Source organism: Scardinius erythrophthalmus (genome assembly GCF_964197995.2).
Source record: "Scardinius erythrophthalmus genome assembly, chromosome: 10".
Classification (NCBI taxonomy): Eukaryota; Metazoa; Chordata; class Actinopteri; order Cypriniformes; family Leuciscidae; genus Scardinius; species Scardinius erythrophthalmus.
This window is the reverse complement of record NC_138230.1, coordinates 37,796,593-37,814,856: the sequence shown is the minus strand read 5'-3', so window position 1 is coordinate 37,814,856 and position 18,264 is coordinate 37,796,593. Positions and strand designations below refer to the sequence as shown.

The 18,264-nt window shown below is 36.0% G+C and overlaps 1 protein-coding gene across 1 annotated transcript in view; it reads right to left on the bottom strand.

Moving 5' to 3' along the window:
- Positions 1 to 4,904: 4,904 nt before the first annotated feature.
- The window catches only part of angpt2b (angiopoietin 2b), a 29,278-nt gene continuing 15,918 nt past the window's right edge, over positions 4,905 to 18,264 (bottom strand). The window contains exons 4-9 of the mRNA XM_081375638.1: positions 17,493 to 17,725; positions 17,148 to 17,272; positions 13,832 to 13,933; positions 12,158 to 12,324; positions 8,584 to 8,714; positions 4,905 to 5,549 (exon numbers count right to left, since the gene is read on the bottom strand). Of these exons, the coding sequence (XP_081231764.1) occupies positions 5,389 to 5,549; positions 8,584 to 8,714; positions 12,158 to 12,324; positions 13,832 to 13,933; positions 17,148 to 17,272; positions 17,493 to 17,725 (919 nt within the window). The 3' untranslated portion in view covers positions 4,905 to 5,388. The remainder of the gene's footprint in view (positions 5,550 to 8,583; positions 8,715 to 12,157; positions 12,325 to 13,831; positions 13,934 to 17,147; positions 17,273 to 17,492; positions 17,726 to 18,264) is intronic.

Genomic DNA, 18,264 nt, shown 5'->3' with positions numbered 1-18,264 from the left:
GTCTGTCTGTCTCTCTCTCTCTCTCTCTCTCTCTCTCTCTCTCTCTCTCTCTCTCTCTCTCTCTCTCTCTTCCTGCCTCATCCTCACACACAGGAGGGAGCCAGTCAACAAGTAGCCAGGGGTCATACCAACAATTTTATTTGCGCTTCTTTTTCGCTCCTAATACATATGCTATTGAAGAGGGGAGTTTTAAAAAGAAACTTAATAAATAAAGCATTTTCCACCTAAATCAAATATTTATTTTGTGCCCTTGGTCAAGAATGTGCCTTGCTTTAATAGATTGTCATGATTTGTTATGCTTTTCCTTAAGTTCTCTTTGATGTTGAAGGAGGAGACACCTCGGGTGTCAGGTTTGAGCTGGAGATGCAGTGTTCTAATTATACTTAAGTTTAAAGAAAGTAGATTATTAAGAGTAAAAAAAGTTATCTTTTTTACAGTGACATCATATTTACTTTTATCATAGTTACAATGCATGTTCTACTGCTAGGATAATAAGCATGTATTTCTTTGCAGCAGACTTTATTTTGTAGGAGTTATGCAGTTAAAATAATGTAAATGTCACAAAATCATTTTTGAAATGCAGCAGAAGTAGGGATGCACTAATATTAAAAATATCATAATGATAGGCCAATCATTATTTGCATGTGACCGATAACCGATAATTGTCAAATATTGAAATTTGTAAAAAAAAAAAAAAAAAAGTGAAAAGTGCATCACAACATAATAATGTAAATGAAAAATGGATATTTATTCTGATTTTTGCCAAAGATTTGTAGCAAGGTTAGTGTTTAGATTAACTTTAAGTGAGCATTCAATGAAGACAAAAGTAATCTAAATGTGAAAATAAGAGAAATGAGCATGCACAGTTATTTGGCTAATAATGACTAGTTCTTATAAATTAAAAAAATTCAGCTAATAACCAATATTGTGCATCCCTGACATTCCAAACATTTCACGGTTTGCCAGGTGACATATATTGTCCTTAAGTGTTGTATGAGCAAATGTTAAAATTTCAGTAATTAAAAAAAATAATAATAAAAAAAGCAAGGACACATTAAATTGACCATTTATAGACATTTATAATGTTATAAAAGCTTTCTTTTTCAAATAAATGCTGTTCTTTTCGTATCACGGTTTACACAAATATATCAAGCAGCACAACTGTTTTCAACATTGATAATAATAAGAAATGTTTATAATATTATGATTTCTGAAGACTGGAGTAAAGGATGTTGAAAATTCAGCTATGCCATCACAGGAATAAATTATATTTTAAAACATATTCATTTAGAAAGCAGGTATTTTAACAATATTACTGTTTTACTGAATTTCTGATCAAATAAATGCAGCCTTCATATTATTATGACTATTATCATAAATCTCATCAACCCCAAGCTATTGAACATAACTGTAATTCTGTAATTAAATGATGACTAAAATGTTTAGATTGTGATCTTGCATTCATCGCTAAATGATTTTGTATATATGGCAGAATGCACAGTGAACATGTGTGGTAGAATGCATTGTGGACATTGTGAATTTTATAGTTGGTTTCCTTTCCAAAATGACACTTCAAACAAGTCCAAATAGAGCTGATCTCGGCCCCCTCTAGCCCTCCTTGTAATTCGAAAACTAGGTGAAGGCATTATTGCTCTGCTTGCATCCTCTTGAGAAATACCCCTCCTTTTGGAATGACAACAGCAGCGTGCATATGCCTGAGTCGATACTCTTTTATATGTAAATATACTGTTAGAAATAATAAGCTTAAGTAAAATGAAATGAAATCAAGGTTGAACAAATGGAGTGAAAGATTTACCACAATACAGCATTCAGTTCATTATGTGTTGTTCTGAATAGCTCAACAAATTAGAATCTTACAGTCAGGATGACATAGCCTAAATACAATATAATCTTATTTTTGCATATGCAGCATAAGACACCCCCGACACAGAGAAGGAAAGACCCTAGACTTTGAAATGCTAATAGGTTAGATCATTACCCAGCCGATGCTGACAGATGACTGGGTTTGCGGATGCATTTGCAACATGTTCTCTGTGTTTCAGAGACATTAACGAGCCCATTCTGGTGCTCTTCCAGCCTTTTTTACTTGTTAGTGCACATATTATTAACAGATTTGAGATGCCTTATTATTAGCAAGTATCACACGATTCCCCCCATTAATCGCCCTTTTTCCAAGTCCTTCATTCAGCCATCTGTTTGAGACAACGGCATAAAAGATGCACGTTAGTTATAACTATTGCAAGGTGACTAAGAAGTTGCAACAAAAACAGTATGATAAGGGGGAGCTGAGTGAAGACAAACTCACAATCAGTTCTGTAATCCAAATACACAGCTTCTATTTGGTTCTAGAAACATGGTGTGCTGTTGCTGTGTCTCAAGTGCCCCCTGCTGGCAACAAGGAACATTTTGTCTGCAACATGATTAGAGTGACAACAAACATGCTACATGTAAACAAATAAAATGAGAGAGAACGCGAAAAAATGGTCAGTAGTCTCCGCTCTGCTGAGCCATCAGGATCACAACGTCCCCTGGATTCATTATGGGACATCCCTGAGTTCACCTGTCTTCACATCCAGTCCTCCATGTGGAACTGAGGCCGGACAAAGATTTATGTGTGGAAACTATGCAAACCCTCCCTACTGAGCTTTCTTTCTTCTCCATTCTCTTGCTCAAAGAGATGATAAATTCTTGGAGGTGCTCAAAGGCTCTACTGGCGCAGAACCCCCTGTCAGTGTAGGGCATCTCATTTGCAAACTGAACCAAGTTGGGGTTATGATGGCGTCAACAAATAATATACTCTCCAAGCCGAGGTTCATAAAAGGGGAGGAGCCAGCTGTCTAGATCTCTCCTTAAACCCAAATATGATGGAACCCCCCTCCAAGGTTAACCCTCATCTCACCAGCAGTAATCTATCACGTACTGTATTCTGCTGGACCCATAATAAAGTTGTGCTAGATGTTATGGCGCCTGGGGAATGTCTTCATCTATACATGCCTCGCAGTATATTTCTGGCAAATAGCGAGCAAATCAATGCGGAATCTCATATGGAAGAGTACGGCAGGTAAGTTTCCTCGCTCACTGGCCACGGATGAATGGGGTTGTAGACCAGAGCATTAAATCATGACAGTAGTAGCATGGCTAAGTGCTGGGTGTGAACACAGGTCAGCAGGCCAAGAGAGAAGTGTTTTTATACAGCACGAAAGGCCTTTATTGAATGATTCATCAGGCGATTGGCGTAGAAGCAGGGCTAATATAGGCTCTTATCACGCTGCATGGATGGTCAGTCTTCCACAGCAGCTTTAAACCAAACCTGCTGCTTTTGCAATTATGAAAATGGCAGAGTGCAAGCATAAACAACACGTTACTTACCTCATAGTGGATTCGATGTTGTGTTTTCTGCATCGCTTTCCAGCAGAGCCGCTCGCCCAGCTGCTGAATATACAGCGCCATAGCAAAAATAAAACATATTTGACCTGAGTTGTGAATGTGAGTTACCAAGCAGTCTGTTGTCTGTTTCGAATGCAATAAAAAGGACTCGTCCTGTAAAATAATTATTATTAATTGAGTTGTTGTCGCAGGCTGCATGTGAGATCAACCATGAAGCGCATCCTCACAAACATATGAATCGAGAACATTCAGTGCGACCCATAGATATATAAACATGGATTCCACATTATTGGCTGTTTCCATGGGTCGCTATATGCAAGCCATCAGCCATATTGGAACACCGGCCCTTGAATACTCGAGAGCAAGATGACTGTGCGTCTTCAGTAGATGATTTTGATAAACTAACACAATACAACAAAACTGAGGCGTCAACGAATACAACATTAAAATGTTACCTAAAAACACAAACCAACACATTCTCACATGTAAAAAAGGTTATCCCAATTCTTCGGGAATGTACACCTCAGCGGTTTCACAACCAAGAGCTACGCAATGTTAGGGCATCATTGATTCTTACTGCGAATGATGACAAGCTGACCATTGCAAGATGGCGGGCGCACAGACGTGTCTGAAGCGGTCGAATGTATATCTACGTAAACATATCTATGGTGCGACCAATGTAGTGAAATTCCTGAACAAATCTGCTCTCATGATCCAGTTCTTTTTAGTGAATCAAAAACACACAGCATGACCAGTCTGATTTCCGAACGAATGAATCGTATGAACTAGTTCTTGTTAGTGAAACAAAAACATACAACGGGACCAGTGTAATGACTCATAGCCTACGACCCGGTTCTTTTAGAATCATAAAACTTTGTAATTCCGAACGAATTACTTATGAACTAGCTCCTATTAGTGAATCAAAAACCTATAGTTGAAACAGTGCAATCTGATTCTTTTAACAAATCAAACATGCGCCGCAACCATTGTAGTGAATCACAAACTAAATAACTCTTATGAGCAGGTTCTTTTTTGTTAAATCAAAAACTGTATGATTCCCAAATGAATGAGCCGGTTCTTTTAATGAAGTGTTCGAAAAGATAAATTTCCGGTTTGAATCAGTCGACGAATCCTTTACTAAAATAAATCGATCAGGGATACATTTCTCAAAAACATCATAATCGTAAGTAGATCGTAGAACCATTGGCACCAATGGTCTCTATGATCAGCTTAGCTCATGATGGTTTTGAGTAACTGAATCAACATCTGTCTCACATAATGAACTTATGTTATTAAAAAGTTATTATTTGTCAGTCGAAATTAAGCATTTTTTTTTCTTTTTGTAAAACATACTGTACATTCTAATTTTAAACAAACATTTAAACATATCGTTAAACATACATTTGCAACTGAGTTTGTAATAAATGAAGGAATATAGGCTACTTTGTATAGCTATACAACAGAATTCTGTAGGAAAGTAGGATTCTGTAGGATTTGATGTCAGTTGTTTTATTACAAATATATATTTTATAATGAAAGCTATGCTTATAAAACATACACCTGTTTCAGTGTCTTGAGCACTTTTATAGACATATTCTCTCTTAAACCTTTACTAGCACTAGAAATCTCAGGAGATCCACTGTTGCACTGAAGGGAGGAGGAGGATAGGTTAGTGTTTTACCACACAAACATCGGCCCAAATATCAAGTACAAATGTGAACACTGATCAGCCATTCCAGTTCATTGCATTTTACATTGGAAGAGCTTTGCTATACAGATAAAACATTTATGGTGCAATTTGTGTCTGTTTCGACAGACTAAACAAACAAAACGGAGACAGATTGAATGGCCACAATGACATGGGCACAAGCTGTCCAAGTCTCAAGTTGTCCATAATTTTCAATGATGTCACCAGCTTGTTTGGATTATTTGTCTGTCAGTAAAGTCAAATGACCCTTTTGTGACAGTTCCTTCCTGCTTTTAGAAGTCCACAGGCCGTATCATCATAGTGGTCATGGTCGCCATCCAGCTCGGCCCTTTCCAGTAGTACCACTTTATACTGTTATAGCGTATCACATTGGAGTTTCCAGAATAGTATATCCCATTGAGATTGGAAGGCCCGCAAGCTTCAAACCACCACCCTGTAGTGACAGAGAGCAAACGATTTCAGCTATTTCTCTATTGGGTCAGTTTTCCTTCATTAATATTAAAGAGGCCATATCAATCGGATTTTCCTTGAGAGAAAAAAGCAGCACGATGTTTTGAAGCTGTCAAAGGGTTGTGACATCACAACGTGATGTCAGCTTAGCTCATTAATATTATTTACATTTGCATAATCTAATTAAAATTCATTAGCAAAACCTTGCCAAACAGGCAGTGTTATTTTAGTATTATTTATGTACTGTTATGGTATTTATAATCATTTATATTTATTTATATTAGATTATATTTTGAAAACTAAAAATATAAAATTAAAAGCTCATTCATTTTAATGTTGGTATGAGTACTTTAGCTTTATTTTTGTTTCAGTTTTAGTAATTTTAGTACTTCAGCTTAAAGGGATAGTTCGGCCAAAAATTATATTAAAGGTCCCGTATTATGCCCCTTTTCACAAGATGTAAAATAAGTCTCTGATGTCCCCAGAGTGTGTATGTGAAGTTTCAGCTCAAAATACCCAACAGATCATTTTTTACAGAAAAGCGAGCTGTTTTAGTGTTTGCCCTTTAAATGCAAATGAGCTGCTGCTGGACGGCCCAGGGGGCGGAGCTTCATGAGCTCGCGCTCAGTCTGTCAGGACAAATTCATCTCACGGAATGATGATAATATCAGAAACTCTCAGTAACGGTGTTCATTTCGAGTCGGACAATAATGCCTACAGAGTCAGAGTGCTGTATAGAGATGAAACAGGTATAGTTTAGTAGTTTAATTACGGTTATTATAACGTATTTGTCATCTGCTTTTATGTATCCATTATTTATTAATAGGCTACAAGTCTGCTGTTTCGGACCAGGTCTGAATGATGATCAAACATATACTGATGAGTTTAATAAAGTTTATTGTACATCACACAAAAGATGAAGCGTCAGTTTCAGAAAATCACCGTAAGAGCTGAGTAAACACAGTAGGCTAAGTTATAAGAAGTGCGCAAGTAGCCAGTAGAGTTGAGGGAGCATTCCTGTGGGCGGAGGTTAGTCAAAAAACGGTTCTTGTGACATCATTAAAGAAGGAAGTAGAGGGATGTAGTCCAAACGAGCCGTTCATTGTAGTCGACTTCTGTTAAATAAAATATCTTGCTTGGCATTGAACTTCGAGCTTTATAATTTTACAGATATTATTTATGCTCTAACAGCAACATTACACACTAACTAAAGTTTGAAACATGGGATCACGAAGAACGGGACCTTTAAACCCATGATTTACTCACCCTCAAGCCGTTCGAGATGCATATGTCAATCATTTTTCAGACGAACACATTTTCAGTTATTTTAGAAAATGTCTTAGATCTTTCAGTGGTTATAATGTGAAGTAATGGGGTCCACCTCCTTCAAGTCCCAAAAATGTGCATGCATCCTTCACAAAAGTAATCCATCCGGCTCCAGGGGGATAAACGAAGGCCTACTGAGGGTAATCCGTGTGGTTTTGTCATAAAAATATACATATTTAAAACTTTATAAATGAAAATAAGTGGCTTCCGGCAACGGTCGACGTGCGTTCACGGGAGATGGATGCTGACGTATTATGTAGGACGTAGCGTAGGAAGCGCCGTGACATAGAACGAACGCGACAGCGCAGCCAGAGAGCAGAGCAAAACAAAACTCCACTCAGGATTTCCACGATTTAAAAAACGTGTATTTAAAAGAAAATGTCGGAGGATTTTGATATTAGAGAAGAGGATATTGAGTTGTTCTACGTCACAACGCTTCCTACGCTACGTCCTACGTCATACACCGGCATCCATCTCCCGTGAACGTGCGTCGACCGTTGCCGGAAGCCAGTTATTTTCATTTATAAAGTTTTAAATATGTATATTTTTAGGACTTGAAGGAGGTGGACCCCATAACTTGACATTATAACCACTGAAAGATCTGAGACACTTTCTAAAATAACTGAAAATGTGTTTGTCTGAAAAATGATTGACATATTCATCTCGAACAGCTTGAGGGTGAGTAAATCATGGGTTTAATATCATTTTTGGCCGAATTATCCCTTTAAGCCTAATTTATTTCAGTTAGCTGCCAAGTTGTTGTTTTTTTGTTGTTTTTTTTTTTTTTTTTTTTTTTTTTTTTTACATATACTGTACGTTTTTCATCTGATATTCATATTATTAAAATATTTCTTTTATTTCATTTTTTTTTTTTTTTTTATTTAACAAAAAACATTTTTTCAAGTTTTAGTTTAGTTAACAATAACAACAGCAGAGTATCACTCCGACTTTGGGATAAAATTGCAGATTTGATTCATGTTTGATGAAATATTTTTACACAACCTTCTAATGTTTTGATGTATTGTGAGCAGCACATAAGGGATGGATTCAGGGATGATTTGGAATGTTACCTTTACCTGTTGGAGGTAAGGAGGGATCTTGGTTCCAGCACCTCTGATCTGTGGCTCTGTTTAACTTTAGTAAAGAGCATCTGAAGTTTGTTTTTTAACAAGGTCCCTGATTACATCAGCCCAGCCTTCAGAGTTTGCACAGCACATTTCAGTGCAGATTGTTTTGTGGTTCTGTCACAGTGTAATGTAGGCTTTGGAAAAAGTTTGCTGTCAAAAGACAAGTCACAACCAACTGTATTGAACCTGACAGCAAACCTTCCAGACTAACACTAGTGGACCTTTAGGGGGGAAAATAAAAAAATATATGATATGACTCCTTTGAAATGTTGACAGAAAAACTCTGAAAACAGATTTTGGGCTTATTTTGTTTGGATCAATGCCATTATTTAATCCAAGTGAACTTGAACTGCTGTTTTTTTTACAGGCTAATATCTATACTTTCTCAGTTGTCATGAAAATACAATACTTGATACAGTAACATTATTGTAGTTCTTGTCTTGGGTGTTGCTGGAAAATTGTTTTCCATTATATGTATACGTAATGCATATGCACATGCATATGTTTTCCATCAGATTACACAAAGTTAGAAATAATATATAAATGGCAGACAAGCTGCGGTACCTCCAGTGGCCATCTGAGCGCATTTGCAGCTGCACTGGTCATTGTCGTGATCCTTAGTGCTGAACTGGGTTCCTGAGTGGGTTAGACTACTGGTGCGTCCAGCTGTACCACTGAAACCCCTTGCATGAAGACTGGTGAGAAACAGACAAATACTAAATATTTCAACATATGGATAGATACAGAATATGCATTTTTCAAACTTTTTGATGCCACAGACCCCCAAATATAGTGATTCTCTTGTGAGAGACCCCCAATATAAATGCAGCTGTATACACTACCATTCAAAAGTTTGTGGTCAGTAAGACTTTTTTTTTTTTATATATAAATTCATTCAACAAGGATGCATTAAATTGATCAAAAAGTGACAGTAAAGACAAATATAATGGTACAAAAGACTTCTATTTCAAATAAATGTTGCTCTTTAGAGTTGTGAAAAAAATGTATCATGGTTTCCACAAACTTAAACAGTACAACTGTTTTCAATATTGATAATAATAAGAAATGTTTTTTTAAGCACCAAATCAGCACGTTATAATTTTTTCAAGTTGGCTCAACTTGTTTTTTCAAGTTGCCTTGACAAGATTTTTTTAAGTTCGAAAGACTACCTGTTACTCATTAGATGAAAAAGAAGTTAAGTTGACTAACCGGAGCATATTAGTTGAGTTAACTTGAGTGTGATAGGTTTCCTTATATTTTTAAGTTAGCTCAACTTTTTTTACAGTATGAAGGATCATGTGACGCTGACTAGCTGCTTTGCCATCACAGGGATACATTACATTTTAAAACATATTTAAATAGAAAACTGTTATTTTAAATTGTAATAATATTTTCACAATATTACTGTTTTACTGCATTTTTGATCAAATAAAAGGAGCCTTGTTGAGCAGAAAACAAAATTAATTAAATTAAAAAAACTTTGGAACGGTAGTTTATTTTCATGTACGTGTATTTTATATATTTACATGTGCATAAATATTTATACTGTGGAAAATATAAATGAGTAAAATATTATTAGGAAAGAAATAGTTTTATATCTTATTTATCAGTCAAATATAATCATTTGGAATGAATCTCATGTTTTCCGACAAGTGTTCAAATTAAACTAATAGTTTCAAATTCACATTTTACAATTATTTCGCAAAACTTTTTTACGGAACCCCTAGCGCACCCTCGTGGCCCCATAAATTTGAAACCCCCTGCAGTATATATGCTGAATAATAACATATAAACATCAATACTTACAGAAGGCATGTTCATCTAAACATTTCTATCAACAGAACAGTCTAAAGCTAAAGGTATGCCAGGAAAGTGTGTAGCTACAACTGTCTTTTTTTGCCACTTCTTGTGTGTCGAGTTCCAGCATAGCCTTCTTAATCAGCTCAGACACATATCCTGTTCTAGATAAATTAACTTAAATACTATACACAAAGTATCACTTTAAGGTATGTTGTTTTTTTTATTTTATTTTACATAATCAGATGAAAGTGTCTACATCTATTACATCCACTGTTAACCCCAGTAATTGGACCAGCTGCGAGCCTGTATAAGATATTTCTAAGCGATTTATCTTTTTCTCTTTCTCATTTCAGAAGGCTCTAAGACTCATTAACGTGCACTCCAAAGATATTCAGCCTCCATTATCCACAATCCATTGTTGATGCTGTCTCACCAGGAAGGATTGCGAGCACACACAGTGCCAGAGAGGACCACACAGCTAGGTACTGCAGGAGATTGTTTTGGCATGAAAACATCCTTGCACCATAGGTTGCTTGGCTGGTAAGTCCCAAATGGGCTCAACACCCTCGAGACAATGCCAGCATTCTCAGCATGCTAATAAAACGCACACTTACCATATGAGGTAAACTAGACAAACATGGTGGGATTTGGCAAATGTTTGTTCAGTATTTTCCCTACCTGTTTACACGCACACAAACACACAATGGAGTTTCTATCTGATATCAATGCTGCAACACACCCATTCTAGTAGTATTCCAAATCATTTATTTTGAGTTAAATGTAATATTTCTGGTTCTGGTTCATTCACTGTACAAGTATGCCCACAAGCTAAACTAAAGGTTTAATTGCATCCCTTAAGAGAGGTGTGAGATCTGTTCATTTGGCAGTTTTCTGGAAAAGCCTCATGCTCGAAATTGTTTGCCTGGGATAAAACCAGACTAGAAGCAATAGGGATGCTGTGAGAAATGATAGTTTACCCTTAATGTAGCTCATCATTTTGATTTAAGGACATAATCACACAAGTGTTCCTTATATCAGAAAATGACAAAGACAAGCCAAACAAAAACAAAAAAGAAGAAATTAAACGTGTCAATAAGGGTGTTAAATGTGATAAATATGTAACTCACATTGTAAATCTACATGTAAATCCAAGTATTAAACTAATTCTAAACACCACAACATGACAATGTTTAAAATAACTCTGGACAATTAGATATTGAATATATTCTAATTAAATGACACACAATATCTAAGGAATAATTCACGATGGGTCATTTAATTATTAGAAATTGAATTGTCTCTCAATGGCGGCAGAGAGAGAGAGTGTGTCTGTACTGTATGTGTGTGCGTTTTTATGGGTGAGAGAGCAGGGGAAAAAAGCATGCTTCCACAGATAATAAAATGTAATTTAGTGATGAAAACATGAAAATATACGGGAGATTTTATCTTTTGTTATTTATGTTTTTCCAAATTCAGTTGGAATCATTTACGTTAAACACAATTTTTTTGGCCATGGCTCTCGCTGCTCATGTCTACGATGTTAATACATAGGAACCATCTTCAAATGTTAGGCAGGAGTTTTCATTTTGTGAGTGGGTATTATAATGAGACTGTGCTGGAATTCATCATTTTTAATGTTGTGTTGAGTGATTGTTGCAGTTGAGGAAAGAGATGGCAGGATTTCTCTTTACCGCACACAGCTCTGCACTTTTCTACAGCTTGTTATCCGTTCCAGTTAAGTCACAAAACAAAATGCAACCAAATGTGTTCCTGCTGCTGATAAATGTCTACTGATGTACAGCTGCAATTGTGGTTTATTCAAATAAAAGGTTATATTAGGGAACCCCTCGTGCTTAAAGCAAAAACATTGCCACTAGACCAAACATATCTTACAACCTCTGACTCCAAGTTGATCTGAATTAGACAGAAATGATCAGAAAAAAAAATCATTGGCCCATCAAATCATTTTGCAATGAGAAGTCAAAAACAGCAACTCAATGTGTTATTGAAACTCAATTTTTTTTATACCTTTTAAATGGTAATGTTTTTGCTGACGCTGCAGTATTGACTTGGAAATGGGAAAATCCTCTACTACAGATCTGTAGTAACTCATCACTGAAACTATTTATCAAACAAGTAAAATAAAACACATTTAATTATTATTTGCACTTAACGTCATATATATTCATAATCTAAGTATTCTCTAGTCTCAACCTCAGATGTCACGCCCACATTGGCTGAACGTCTGATGCATATGAAAATAAAGTGACACCCAATTGTATGCATCACGACAGTTCATTAACATCTAGAGTCAAGAGAACATGAAACATTTCGGTACCTGTACTTCTTATCCTCTCCGTCAATGTAGAAATGGTCATATTGAGAATAAGCCTGGTGTCCCTCTGTGTCTTTGAGGTGGACCTGGAGAATGTTGTCTTTTGATGTGGTAAGCAGGTGGATGGCATCATTTCCTAACCAGTGTTCTCCTGACGGATCTCCAAATCCCTGTCGCATAAGAAGAAAAGGAAAAAAAAATGCTTTATTTTCTTGACATACACTCTTCTTTTCACAATCTCTGACAAACTACAGAATGGAAGTACTCAAGTATAATGGAGAACTCCCAATTATTTACGTATGCAAAATTTTCAAATTTATAAGAATTCATTCTACCATAGTGAACAAGCAGATGATTGCTTCACGACCAATTTGAAAGTTCAGAGCGACTGGCATTAAGAGGTTAAATGTGACAGTCGTATGCAAATGTCGGAGATAGAGGAAAGTCTGCTTCAGAAGAACAATCCTTGAGTTCCATGTCACATACTAGTACAGTAAACATTTCAAAATACCTCCTGTAACCATAGGAAAATGTTGCATTTCCCTTTGCTTGGACTAGTAAATGAGACAGCACTTTTGATCACAGTGAGATGTGGTAGTGCAGTTGGGCATTCAAATGCTTCAATGCACACGTTATCAACAATCTACAGGGGCTCCCGACTCCCACGCTCCATCTGGGGCCAAATATTTATTAATTCAAAGCATTTTTCTTAGAAAACAAGGAAAAGAGAAAACAAAACTTGCGCTGTTCTAAAGCGCTCCCAGAGCAGCCATAGCAATTTATCTGTTGAAGTAGCCCAGGTGAGATGAATTACCACCGTTTTCGCATTTAAAACTCGATAACAGTAGTTTCCAAACAACTCAGCTCTTCGGGGAGATGTTACGTTTATAAGTAGACCATGATTTTAAAGCAAGCATTACTTACAATGTCCAAGCGAAAAGGACTCTCCTTACATTCTGTAACTTGTTTTAAATGGTGGACGCAAAGTGTGAATAATGATGCCCTATTTAAATTCAAAACGTCTCTTATCTTTTTTTTTTTTTTTCTCAAGGCTTCAAATGACCCTGTGACCGAATTAATATATACTCATTCTCCCACATAGGGAGGGAATGCAGGTGTAACAACAGAGGGAGACATGGGAATGCAGAGACGGCCAATCAGAATTCTCTTCCTCAAGGAAAGGTCATTAGGGTCACCAATGCATCAGTATTCTATGGCTATAAGCATCAGATGCCACATATGAGTTAGACTTTCCCCTTTAGTGCAGGTTAAATATGTGTTTTAAATGTAAGGTGCCTCAGATTAATGGTAGAAGAAGCTTGCATTCATCAAGAAATCTCAATAAGAGATAGACAGGCTCACATTTAAATTATACTTTATGTCTTCATTAAAGGAGAGATCATCAGACTTCATTGTCTTAAACAAAATTAAGAAAAATTTGTTTTAAGCAATCTTTAATGACGGCACAAAATAAAATTCCTGCAACTAGGTACTTTTAGGTATTCGATGCATGAAGACATGCTTCATTCATTGTCAGTGCTAAAATACATCTGATACTGAGAGAACTGTGCTTTAAAGTGAATTTATAGCCAAACTGTGAAAGATAACCACACTAAAGCTATGTATACAATTAAATAAATCAAATGTGGAAAGGCTCTAACTGATATTGGATCCTACCAGTTTGTAGTCATTCCAGCCACAGTTGAAATCGACTGATCCATCATAACGGTGCTGAAAGACAGTCCAGCCTCCCCCTCTAGTTTTCATGTCACAGAATACCTGGTCAGAAACAACCATACAGAAACACATACATGCCATAAATATACAAATATACTTTTTTATCATTTATAATTTTATATTTTAACAAGAGAGAGAAATAGAGAGATAACACTTGTGTTAGTTACTTAAGGAACTTAAGTACTAATTACTTAAAGTACTAGTTGGACTAAAAGAAAAGTAACACTTTATTTCAATAGTCCACATTAGACATTCTACTAACTATAAGTATCTTTGCAACTACATGTAAACTACCAGTCATTAAAGTATTAGCAGACTGTCTGCTTAATATCTTTATTCTTTATTTTTATGGTCCCCCAACCGACATTTACTGACTATAAGTAACTTTTCGAGTACATCATGTCAACTTATTCTACTAACCCTTAGTATAACCCTAAACCTATCAGTCTACTAATACTCTAATGAGAGCTAGTTGCAAATTAATGAGAGTTAGTTGACAATTACAGCTGTAGCTGCATGTAGTTACTTATAGTTATTAGAATGTCTAAAGTGGACCATCGAAATAAAGCGTAACCAAAGTTCCTTTTCTTTTGAGCTAATATTTGTGACAAAACTATGGTTTTCATTGGGTTATTTAATAAATAAATAAATGCTGAGAGACCCTTTGCATGTGCTATGTTTTATTAAACAACATCAATAAAAAAGCTAATGTAATTTTTCCTTATTTCATTATTACAGTAATATTTAAGTCAGAATTTGCTGAATTCCTAATACAAAAAGCTGCAGTTTAATGATTTGACTGCTGTAATTTCCCAGGATATGCCACAAAGCATATCAACTCATGATGTTTTGAATAGGGACATTTCAGAGTCAATTATGAGGCCTTTCTTAACTCTGTAGGTTCTCTGCACTGACAAAAAAAAAAAAAAAAAAAAAAAAAAAAACACTGACCCACAGTCCTTTTTAAATATGCATGGGGAGCGAGACTGGATCACAAACCACCACATTTGGACTTCTGATTCAGGACATTCTGTTCCTGTCCAGCGAGATGGCGGGTCCTCAGGCTATGAGTACTCTGTTAAGTTTGTTTTTATCTTTTGGAAATTTGGTTAACCACTGTGCAATAAACTTGCCATACTAATGATGGATTGTCCCAATTTGAGCCATACAGTAAACTAAGTCTAACGTGCAGTTTAAACACTAAACTGTTTAGTGCTCTTCCACTAAAACTTTTACTATCTATTGATTTAGTATTGAACTCAATCCAACTTAACAATTTACTGTTTTGTGAGGAAAATAGCAATTTAGTTGGAGCTATGAGCAGCAAAAATAAAATAATACAAGGGCAGCTCGTTGAATTCCATCATCCGAATCCGTCAAAACTAATTAAAGCCTATCCCGTAAAGGATTTTCTTCACAAATATGAAATATTTCTAGCCTGTGGGTGTCAAGTGAAAACATTCCAAGTCAATATCCTCAATATGATTTTTCTCCAATTTTCCCAGCTGTTTCTGGGAAGAAATAGGCTTAAGGAGAAGATGAAAAGCAATAAGTTCTTCTTGGCAAAAACAAAAAGTGGGATAACAACGTACATTTCCATCCCTTGGCGGGACCAACTCATTTAGCAATACATGATGCTGGTCTTAAGACCTTCCATTGTGAAACTTTAAACAGCTAATCAAGGTTTAAAGACAAAGCACTTGCATTAATGACATCTGTAGAGAGAGTGCTTTTGGGGAGAAGGAATTGATTTCACTCTTATTCAGCACAACATATATTTCTATTTGCATAACAGATGTGAGATGTTCTTTGTTTTCTGCTTCTGAGCTATCCACATCAAGATGACAGTCAAATTTTCCAGCAATATTTTATCTCCTGAGACTGCGTATTTATAAATCAGACACATTTATACAATTGTATTTATATTTATTTAATTATTTACTTATTTATATCAAATACTTGCACAATTGTATAATATGAACATGATGCCTGCATTTAAAGATAATTTCAAACTCATTCAGGGCTGGTCAGTCACTGTTTTCCATACTTGAAGAGAAAAAGTTTTCTGGCCAAAATATATTTAAATGTCTGGTACATAAATATATGTACTGAAATATCACAGCTTAAATAAATATATTTTTCACATTAGAAATATGTTTTAAGTTTCTAATGCCAAAATATATATATTATATATATATATATGTATAAAATGTATATAAAATGTAAATAAAGGGGCAAGAAAATGCACTTCTAATCTTAAAATATATATTTGGTAAATAGAAAAAGTAAAAAAATAATAATAAAAAAAGCAGAATACTTTTTGGCTAATTTTGCCAAGAAAAAAGTATTTTGTTTATATATAAAAGCTTGGCTCTGGCAGCAAAAACCTCTTCAAAACTTTCATGGTAACAAAGGAACCATTTGTTATCAATAAACTTGTATCAGTACTGATCAATATCCTGTATAAATATCTTAATTTGTATCATTAAGGAAACAAAGTGAAGTAGAAAAAAAAGAGCAATTTAAAACTCTCCAAATGAAAGGAGCCACCCAGCGTGCTGCTCTGAGGGGTGGCACAGTATGAAAGGGTGGTGATACTACATATACCAGCTCGCTCTCGCTCACTGCATTAAACCCTGTGTTGGCAGGAAGCTCCCGAATCTTTGCCAAACACCTGGCGCCTATGCCCACAGGAAATGGAGGGGAAGACGAATGAGCGCACAGGAAAATAATGAATAACAAAAACAATTTTAGCCACATTTTTAAAATGTTCATCACCCCAAGAGCCAGCCAGAAATTAAATTTGACTCAAAGGCAAAGCTCAATGGGTGGTTTGCTTGTGGTTCAGTAAGAAAAGATTTTGAAATAGATATGGGTGCATATTCACAGTTAGATGCACCGAGAAATGGCCTGAAGGAAATGTTTGACTTTGACTTCTTGATTTGGTTTTCTGATCAACATGACATTTTCATCTTAGCCTTTTTTCAAAGACGTACTGAAATTGCATTATACTAAAACGTTGTCCTTCCAGATTATAATGTAGTCCTCAAAAACAACACAAAAAACTAAATGTCAGGAGAGCTCAGTTTCTTCAGCAATCAAGATACATGCCAAGATTCATGCTTTACAAAATGATATTATATTGCATGCAATATATCATCTTTTTTCTTTATCTTTCTTTTTTTGTATTTAAATTTCATCATAGTGATTTGAAAACTGGTTATTTTCCACATGAAAATTGTTTAAATCTACTAACCTTAATTTTCTGGGTTGAGTTGGGAAGATGAATGCTGTATATCCCACTTTCTGTAACTCCCGATTTGAATATCTCAGCACAGTCTCTGAACTTTAACATCTCCTTTTCAACTGGAGTTGAAATATCTGAAAATACATGGGACATTTTAACGTTTGTGAAAAAGAAATAGAAGTATAGGTTGATTGGTTTGAGCAATACTGATTTAAATCTCAGTCTTCCTGGAAAAAATGCCTGATGGACCACCATTGGGAATTTAAGCAATTGCCCTGTTCAGAGAGACCCAATTTTGTTCCTACTGAGCTGGTCATATGCAGCTTAGCCTGATAATGTGAAGTTGGCACTAACCGTTACAGTGAGAGACCATAGCCAGAAGCTGCTGCACTGTGTCAGTGAGTGTGGCCTGCTGGCGTTGGAGCAGTGTGCTGTTACGAGTCGAGCTGGCCAGTTCTCCCTCCAGCAGGCTGACCAGGTGATTCTGTCTGTCCAGCAGCTCCAGCAGCTGCTGCTTTTCCTGCTGGATGACCTGAAGCTCTCTGCTGTGCTTGGCCTCCATAGCACCAAAGCGCTCTTCCAGGTAGCTGAGAAAGAAACACACTGGCTGGTTCATATACCAACACGATCTCATGAAAGTGCTTATCTATAGCACAAATTTTATTTCTCGTGCCATTTATACGGCAAAAAATAGTTTTTGCGGGTATTACATGGCATAAAGTGCGTATCATATGTACGCAAAAACTATTTTTGGCATACAAATGATATGAGAAATATAATTTGTGCTATAGATACGCACTTTCATGAGATTGGGCTGCATATACAGTCTTGCATATTATGAGCTTTTTAGAAAACTATTTTTGCACTGTTGCTGATAAAACAGTCTAACAGCACTGGGATTTTTTTACTGTTTGTTTAACTCCACTTTGTGCATTCCAGACTGTCAAACTGTGCATTAGTTGTGGGGATTTTGTCTGAAGGTTACAGCCATACAATTTTAGTCTTAAAGGTGCAGTAAGTGATTTCTGAGAATCATTATTGAACACTGTTGATATTTGAAATCAACCCAAACAATCACATCCCTCTCTTCATTGCTCCGCCCCAAAAATGCACGAAAACGCAATGC